Source organism: Sesamum indicum, linkage group LG13 (assembly GCF_000512975.1).
Source record: "Sesamum indicum cultivar Zhongzhi No. 13 linkage group LG13, S_indicum_v1.0, whole genome shotgun sequence".
Classification (NCBI taxonomy): Eukaryota; Viridiplantae; Streptophyta; class Magnoliopsida; order Lamiales; family Pedaliaceae; genus Sesamum; species Sesamum indicum.
In genome coordinates this window covers 1,003,544-1,012,929 of record NC_026157.1, presented here as the reverse complement: position 1 = coordinate 1,012,929, position 9,386 = coordinate 1,003,544, and the positions used below count along the sequence as shown (strand labels likewise).

General features: G+C 35.2%; 1 protein-coding gene across 1 annotated transcript in view; it reads left to right on the top strand.

The window, feature by feature from the left end:
* The window catches only part of LOC105176035 (DENN domain and WD repeat-containing protein SCD1), a 32,986-nt gene that overhangs the window by 14,505 nt on the left and 9,095 nt on the right, over positions 1 to 9,386 (top strand). Inside the window, 4 exon segments of the mRNA XM_020698596.1 lie at positions 3,696 to 3,743; positions 6,213 to 6,270; positions 6,379 to 6,462; positions 9,207 to 9,386. The exon segment at positions 9,207 to 9,386 is cut by the window's right edge and continues 39 nt beyond it. Of these exon segments, the coding sequence (XP_020554255.1) occupies positions 3,696 to 3,743; positions 6,213 to 6,270; positions 6,379 to 6,462; positions 9,207 to 9,386 (370 nt within the window).

Here is a 9,386-nt window from a genome sequence, read left to right as displayed (position 1 = left end):
AAAAGAAGGATACCCTGATGTAGATCTTCTGTTGGTTATCCATGTGACCCAATCTGCATCTGTGAATACATCAATAGACCTTGTAGTCGTTTTCGTGAAGAATAGCGCTTTGCCCAGTCACTTTTGAGATATCTAATGATTCTATATATTGCTTCCATGTGCTCTTCACTGGGAAATTTTCATGAATTGACTGATCAAACTAACAGAACCCAATATCAGGATGCATATTGAGCTAGATATATATGATTTCCCACAAGGTGCTGATACCTGCCTCAATCTACACCTCGTTCGAGCCCCCAACTTCATATTTGGATCCATTGGGTGTCCACCAGTTTGCATCGAGTTATACAAGTCTCATTAAGAAGATCTAACACATACTTCCGTGGTGACAATGAGATACTCTGACTGATCTTGCAACCTCCATCCCCAAAAATGCCTCAAATGACCCGAATCTTTAATCCCCAATTCATGTGATAAAAGTTACTTTAGATGATTGATTTCTTCCTCCTAAGTCGTCAACATAGACTATGAGAGGAGTCAACTCTTCACCTGAACGGTGTATGGTTAGCTTGACATTGAGCAATGCCGTTTCTCTTGAGAACACTGGTTAATGTGTCAAACCATGCTTAAGGAGGCCGTTTTAAGCCCATATAAAGATTTCTTCAATTGGTACACTTTATCACTTGTGCACTTGGTCAAAGGCTGGGGTTATATCCATGTAGACTTGTTCCTTGAGGTCTCCATTCAGAAAGGCATTCTTTCAGCAAGTTTTAAGAGAGGCCAATCCATATAGATTGCTATTGAGAGAAGAATCCTGATGGTGTTCAATTTGCAACAGGAGCAAATGTCTCATGGTAGTCAATTCCATGAGACTCAGTGTAGCCCTTTGCTACTAACTGAGCTTTGTACCTTTCAGCACTTTATGGTTGACGGAAAAGATCCACTGACACCTAACTGTATGGAAGGGATGTGATCGTCCAATTCCATAAGGGCTCTAATTTCTTCCAAGGTGCCCACCTTCCACTCTAGTATTCTAAGGGCTTCAAGAATTGGTGAGGGAACGTGGACCTAATCAATTTTTGACACAAAGGCTTTAAAATTTGGGGATAACCGACGTATGAGAAGTGTCGATGAATTGGATGCTACAAGCATGTCCAAATCGGTCATTAAATCTGCACATTGATTAGGTTTCAGCAGAGTCGAAGCTATGGTTAGCTCTGATACTGTGTAAAAATTCTGGAAGGATTACTTTCCATGTCCTAATTCAATATTTGGATAGAATATTTACACAAGGAGAATCACTAGTCCCTAGAAAAGGAAGCAAGATTCCATAAAACAGGATACCAACTATAATTAAGAAATCGCTAACAAATCCTTAATATTCTGCTATACACTATCCTGATATACACCTAACTTCCTATAGATATAATTCTACAACACACATACACACGTATAGGCATGCTTAGGCACACAAACCCCATAGGATAGTGTGGTAGAGGTAGTAGATGCGAACACGGGAGTGGGGGCACTGAGGAAGGAAGTGGGGTTGGGGAATAGTGCTTCACGGGGTAGGGGTGATGGTGGTGGTTGAGGCAGGTTGGAGGGTTGTGATGGGGTGGGTGGAAGGAAAGAAAGAAAAGGAAAGTAGGTAGATGGTGAGTGGAGGAAGATGAAGGACATAAGTAGGAAAAGGGAAAAAGAAAAAAAGCAGCAGCAAGAATTAACTCTTAGTTAACTAGATAATAAATGAAGATATATTTGGTATTATATTTTGTTTGATTATAGTTAATAAAAGACTTTAAAAAAAAAGAAAAGGTGCAAATATAATAAATATGATAAAATTACTAATTTGGTTAAATTATAATTTAGTAATTGATGTCTTTTTCATATGAAAAAAAATTAACTTTAAAATTTTTAAAAGAGAGAAATATATGTATGAAATTACTAGATAAATCTAAATGGAATTTTTAACTAGTGAAAGTATTACATTTAGACCCTGCGTTATATCAAATAAACCTTGCATATAGAAGGGTATACTTTGCAAAAAGGTTTGTCAGATTGTAGACCAGAAAGCCAAAGGGAAAAATTGAATTTTTATAGTCTTATGTGATAGCGTTAACATTTCCGGGACTGAAAAATGTCAGGAAGGGGTGATAGTTTTAAACAATTATAACCATGGGGGTTGACAATTTAGTTATGGTTTGCGTAATTTGATTATTCTTCAAGGGTGTTGACGTAATTATCCCTATATAACGCAATTTAAATCTCAATCTGTAACCCTCAAATCAATTATATGGAAAATAGCTATTTGTTGTGGAGAAAAATCGGATTTTTTACCAATAAATCATTAAACGTCCTGCTAATTTAAGAATGTATATTATTTAGATGCATCAGCTCAGCCCGATCGCACTTGCACTAGGTATTCTTGTTTATGAATCTCATTGGATCAAGCAATGAATATAACAATCCTTTTATTAAGAATAAAAAGAATTGCACATTGACGAATAGAAGGGGTGTTATTTTCATTAGTCATAGGCAAGAGAAAACCGAGTGTGACCACAGGTTGGTTTGAGTGAGCATTACTAAGAAAAAGGAAAATTTGAGAATAATTCACACAATTTATGCTGATGACTGAAGCAAAAATAAACTATAAAAGACCAGAATACTTCACAACATGTTTGGTGGGCATTGCTAGAAAAGGAAAGAGTTCATGCTAATACTGGAACAAAAACAAATTATAACTCCAAGACTAGAATACTTAACAATTAGTTTTTGGAGTGGCCTTCTAGATGCCAATCTGATTACACTCGTCTCTATCTAGTAACTGTTGAGTAGAAACTTGTAGAGACAACTGATAAATAAAAGTTATCCGACTAGTTTGGGTGAATTAGCAGAATTGAAGTATTTTATTGTAATGTGAGTGTAGGCTGAGCTACTTCAACTGTGTGTCATGTGTTATGCTCCAGTCCTTTTGCCCTGGGTCATTTACCAACATTAGACCCCAATTCTTTATGGTTGTTATTCTGTACTCGTATCATAGAACAGCATACAGAATCAAATTACTGATATAGGCATAGAACATTAAGCTAAACCAGTCAAAAACATTCACAAACCCACTTTATAATTTTAGATAAAATCAACAACAGGAAATCAAGTCCTTTGTGGGCCAAGGAGGCTAGGATTTATTAAAACTCGTAATTAATGATATGCTGGCCCTTGGAATGATATCTGCAGGCTTCCAAATCCGGAAAACATAAATAAGATAAAGAAATAATTATCTACAGTAACAACTCTTCCCTGAAAATTAATCTCTATGTCAATTTTATGACCAATAAAAAAGTTACAGGCTAATAGACACTGTCTGAGTTGTTCACATAAACTGTTGAGTCCTAAACTGTGATGTACGACTCTTCTTGCTGAACATTAGTGCTTGCAAATTTTAAGCAGGTAAGTGAATAGGAATTTTCTTTATTGCATAATGTTTGGATGTATTGAATTCTTCCACTGTAATAATGATTAATTGGAGATATAATGAATGTTTAACCTGGCTAGGCTCTAAATAGAAAATGAAGATGACTGGTCTCAGTGACAGCATTTAAAAGCTATTTCTATAATGCAGCTGTTACCTGATATTTTTACTTATTTAATTGCATTTGTATATTGTAGACTGTTTATCCTATGTGTGATTTTTGCAGCTTTTGGGAAGGATACTTTGACTATCTGCTCGACCGCTATTCTAGCAAGTAAGGACATTTCATTGTGATGCTTCATTCCGTTTTGATTTAACTGAAATGCCCACATGTTTCTGTCGACTAAACTGAAATCATTGCTCATTTTTTACAACACTAAGCATGTTCATTACATTCTTCTATATACATGTAATATTTTTCAGTTTATATGGTTGTCTGTTTGATATTTGGTTAGTGGTCTTTAAATTAGAAACTTACATTGTTTTTCCATGCAATTTACTGAGGAAGCCACCGATAGCAGCTATTGGAAAATGACCCTTTCCTTTACAAAGTCTGATAAGCAAGTGTAAAAAATGTAAGCTTCATAGGGACACCTTCATATAAGTTCCAGCATGTTCGAGAAACGGGTTGTGAGCAATAGAAATTGCTGCTTTATTGTGACATTAAACTGCACAATCCATGAAGGAATGTGAATTTTCAAGTTTCTGGCAATTTATATATCCATATCACTTCACAGATCCCATGAGCAAGTGAACAGAGCTCATTCTTAGCACAAGTTCTACCTACCATGTTTTGTTTTTTGTTCCTCAAAGTGACAAGATTACCACCAACGAGGCACAGTATTTTGAAGTCTGTTTATCGATAGCACATCCTGCTCACTTGGATTTGTATAGGCTTCTATCTGTAGATATCCATGTTTCTTGAAGAGTAATCCTTTTCCTGCCGTTCCTTCAAGTTACCTCAAATTTCTATTGGTAGCTTCAAAGTCTTCTCCAACATGAGTGCATGAACAACTCATCATACTCATTCTGAAAACTGTATCGGGCTGAGTGTGATAGATAGTTGGTTTTACCCAGGAGCCTTTGGTATTTTTCTATCTACAAGATCTTGGCTCTCGACATGTTGGAACTTTGGGTTGGCTTCTTGGGGTTTCAGCTGTCCTGCATGATTGCATCCAAGCATGCTAGTTTCATTAAGTAAATCCAGGACATACTTTGTTGATTAACAAAGATATCCTCCTTGGATCCTGCAAATTCTTTGCCTAGAAAGAACTTAGAACTCCAAAATCCTTAATTTCAAATTCATCTGCAGTTGTTCTTTCTTTCCCTCAGACTTTGCAGTTTCATCACCTATCATTATTATGCCATCCACACACAATTAGAAGGACAACTTTTTGACTGGAGTGTTAGTAGAACATTGTAGGGTCAGCTTGGCTCTGGGTATAACTGTAGTTCTGAATCTCCTTTTGACCTCTAAAACTGTGCTCTTGGAGATTGTTTGAGGTTATAAGGATTCTTCTGGTCTGTATCCCTTATTTGTCCCAATGTACTCAAATACAGATGGAAGATCAAAGTACATCTTCCGGGTCTCCATTAAGGAGAGCCTTCTTGATGTCTAATTGATGTAGGGACTGAGAATTTATTGCTAAAGAGAGCATTACTTATATTGAATTTATCTTTTGCTATTCCAACTAACATCTCTTGCTCGGCTGTATGTCTGACTGAATCCTTTTGCAATAAGTCTTTCCTTGTATCTGCATAAGCTTCCATTTACTTTAACATTTTATACTGAAGAACCACTTACATCCTGCGGTGGTGTTACCTCTTGGTGAAACAAATTTGAGATGATGATGTTAGGAAGGTGTGCCATTACATTGTTTATTCAGAAACAAAAATTGAACTAGCACCATTAAGTCCTTCAGCGTTTTTGGAGATATCTTCATGACTTTACTTTGTGAACATTCCATTTACATCATCCAGTTGGAAGTGGAGGGATGAAGACAATGGAAAATCTTCCTTTGTTGAAATGAGATTGCTGGTTATTTTTGCGAGGGATGGCGACAGGAGTGGTGTGTGTTCATGATCTCGGACAAAACTGGTTGGACCATTGACCCAGTAAACCTGATTTAATTCTCAAAAATTGAAAAAAATATTTTGTTAAAAGATTATACTTCCATAACTATATAATCTTGAGACAATCATATTGTTGAAAGACTAAAATTCCTTTTATAAATTCATGTGTATATTTTAGGCTTTATAATATCAGTACTTTCAAAATATATGTTACTTATATATAATACTTTAAAATTACTAACTTTTTTATATTATTATTTTAATTTGTAGAAGTATTAATTTTTTGTATTATAAGTAAGCATAAATAAAATATACATATATGTTTTAATATATGTATGAATATACGTCATATGAATATGCATCATATGAATATATATAAAATATATAAAAATACTAAAAGAACCGGATCCAAAACACCAAACCCAGGACCAGCCTTGGGACCCATATGGCTTTATAACCTGCCCCAAACCAGCGGGCTCTGGGTAGCTATCCCTAAGTTTTTTGCGTTTCCTCAATCCATCATGTTGGAAAACGATATTTGGTGTAAAACCCTATTTGGTGCCATCACTCTCTCTTGCTTGTATATGGGGTGGGACAATAATTCCAGAAAATAAAATTGAACAGAAGAGGCCTTTACTTACAGTTTTTTTATTTGCTACTGTTATGTTAGGTCAACCAATTATGCAACACTGGTGACAACACAACTAATCATTATAGCAACGCATATGGTACTTCTTCTATCAGCTCTCAATCGATTCCTCACACCTTTATTTATCCTTAAAGTTATTGTTTTCATGCTCTGGATTATGAAATTCTCTTTTCTTACTATTATGGAGGCTGGTCTGGGACTTCCTGACACCGATGCGTGGTACATGATTGAAACAATAGCTGGAAAAAACAACATTGGATATAAGCACATTGTAAGTTACATTACATGTATTTGTTACATGGAATTATTTACCTGCACTGTTTGGTGAAATATGAAGATGTTGAAAGCTTGAACTACATACAGTTTTCCCACAAGTTTGTGTCCTGTGTATTCATAACTAAATGATCTGCAATCTGTTGCAAACATATATGCTTTTGCCGGTTTAACTCTTCATTTTCCTGGGGAGTTGAACCCATTGAAAAACTTTGTAGTTTCACTTTTGAGTTTTCTGTAGCTTGTGCTACTAAGCCTGTATGAAATCACAAACAATACTTAAAGGGCCCTTTTGGTTCGTGTGATAGGATTAAGCGTGATGGGATTAGATAGGATGAAAATTGAATGATTATTAATCCTGTCCTGCATTATATGATTTTTGGTTTGAGGTATTGCATGTGGGATATCTCATTTGATAATATAATATGGTGTTTGATTGAAAGGATTATAACGTATGATTAAATGGAAAAAGATTATAAAGGGTATCCATTTTTAAGGTATTTATATTTTATATTGTAGCTGTGAATGATTTAAAAACAATTAAAAAAACCACTGAATTATTTATTGATATACAATTGCGTAAAATAAAATTAATTTGTGAAATATTTACTTTTTTTTTGTCTATATTTATATAAAGCCGAAGTTGAAAATACGTATTCAAATAAGTAATTAATGAAAAAATTCAAATATTTTTTAAATGTCCAAAAAAGGAAGAAGTAATATTTTTACTATATTTTATTATTAAATTATTATTTTATTCGTCGGGTTTTGATCGGTGAAAGATGGGAGAAAAGGGGAGGAATAAGCGTCACTTAATAATACTATCTTCCTCGCTGTTTCAGTCGTCCACCGACAGCAAAAGAATCTCGCTGAGAGAATATAGAATCGTCGGATTTTGATCGGAGAAAGATGGGAGAAAATGGGAGGAATAAGCGTCCGTTAAGTCGTGGGGAGAAGAAAGAGAAAATGGAAGAAAGAGGGGAGAGAGCGCAGATGAGGTGAGAAAGACGAGAGAATCCAATGGTAAATTAGGCAAAAAAATTATTCTTAACTTGTAGGAATAATTATACCAGTTACATAGGCATGATTCATAATACTATACATTGTGATTAATAAGACTGGGCCCGATATTAATACCGAGCTCTAATAATACTAACCAAACGTTTGATTAGTCATGATAAATAATGTTATCATGCCTAATCACACGAACCAAACGGAGCCAAAATGTAGCAGAAGTTTCATGACTGATGGATCTTTTGAAATGTAAGTCATAAAATGTCAAGCTGGTGTGCAATAATGTCGAGTTTAGGCCTGGAAGACAGTGACAGGGCTGATGGTGCTCCATTAATTACATTCTGAAGTAAATGTGCTCTTACAGCGAAGGAAAATTCTCTCAAAAACAATGCAAACTGAGTTCATTGAGAAGTTTCAAGTAGGCTACTCATACGGCTCAAAGGAAACTACATGCTCTAGATTAAGCTCGATAGGGATGACAAGGTTTAATACCCTTTCTAGTTGATTAATTGGAAACTGAACTTGAGCTCAACTTGATAAACTAAAGAATATTGAAATGTATGTACTTTGTAAAACCTACAGTTTGTGTTCAGCCCAACTAAAGCTTGTGTGAGACTGCTTACGGGATAAGCTTGATTAGAAATTGAAACCAATCGTGAAAATATGTTCAATTCAGTTTGATGTATTTACACCTATAGCTACTAGGACCGTGATTCTCTAGGATCAATTAATGGTGGTAAAAAATAATTATTAATATCCTGAACAAGTGTAGGAAATAAGCCAGTATGCCTACATATTATTTTTCCTGCAACTGCCTCATGATTATTCATAAAAAAATAAAAGTTGCTCATTATCTACTCGCCTGAGCATATTAACTTCAATATATTTAAGTAAGCATCATTTATAATAAATTTCCTATTTCTTGGATCCCAGTAACTTAACATACCCTGGAGACTGGGGTAACACTTTGAAAACCGTGTGATTTCAGCATTGGGCAATATTGATCCAGTAGGGGATTCTCAAATGACCCAACTCAATTCTCTCCCTTGAATATGACCCTTTTGTATATATATTGTATCTGTATCCCCGTAGATGCTCTATGTACAGTGAATGGTTCTCTACTTTTGTGATTGATGCTTCATAAACCTCTTTGACTTTTGATACTTGTCATTCACATTAAGTCCCATCCACAATATACTAACAGAAGAATAACTGAATGTTCGTTCAGTTTCTTTTAGCATGATTATGACTTAGATGCTTTGGTTTTGACATCATATAGTTATAGTGTCAATCTTAGGCGCTACATCTTTGAACTTTTATGTTATCTAAAAACTAAACTTAAAAAGATCGAATAAAATGATATTACCTAGCCTTGGTGAGACAGACGAATGAATGACCTGCCCATTTACCATGGCTAATGTCAGAGTATTTCTGAAGGTATCCAGCATTTGAATCCTACATGGATATCTGAATCTGACACCCTTAACTAAGTCCATTCAACAATCTTGGCAAAGTATGAACAGTCTTTGAGGCATCTCTTGAAATATGCAACTTGACATGCAAGGGAGAAATATGCAAGTCTTGTATGTAGTCTTGATATGCTATAATTTGCCTTTATCAATGCCATTATGTAAACTATTTCCATCTATATGTTTCTGATATTAAGGAACCTTTGGTCCTTGTTACTAATAATCTGCTGTATCTGCTATTTTGCTTTTATTATCTCAGATAAAGATCAGGGGATTCCTCTCGCATATCCGTCAAATTTGCATTGGATATTGGGCAATCTATTCTGGAAAATCTCTATCTATATCCTCATTTGGATTGCCTTCTCCACGTCCACAAGATGCTGCAGACAGCACTCAGCAATCTTCTGAAGCATCTGTTGTTGGAAGGAGCTGGGTTCAG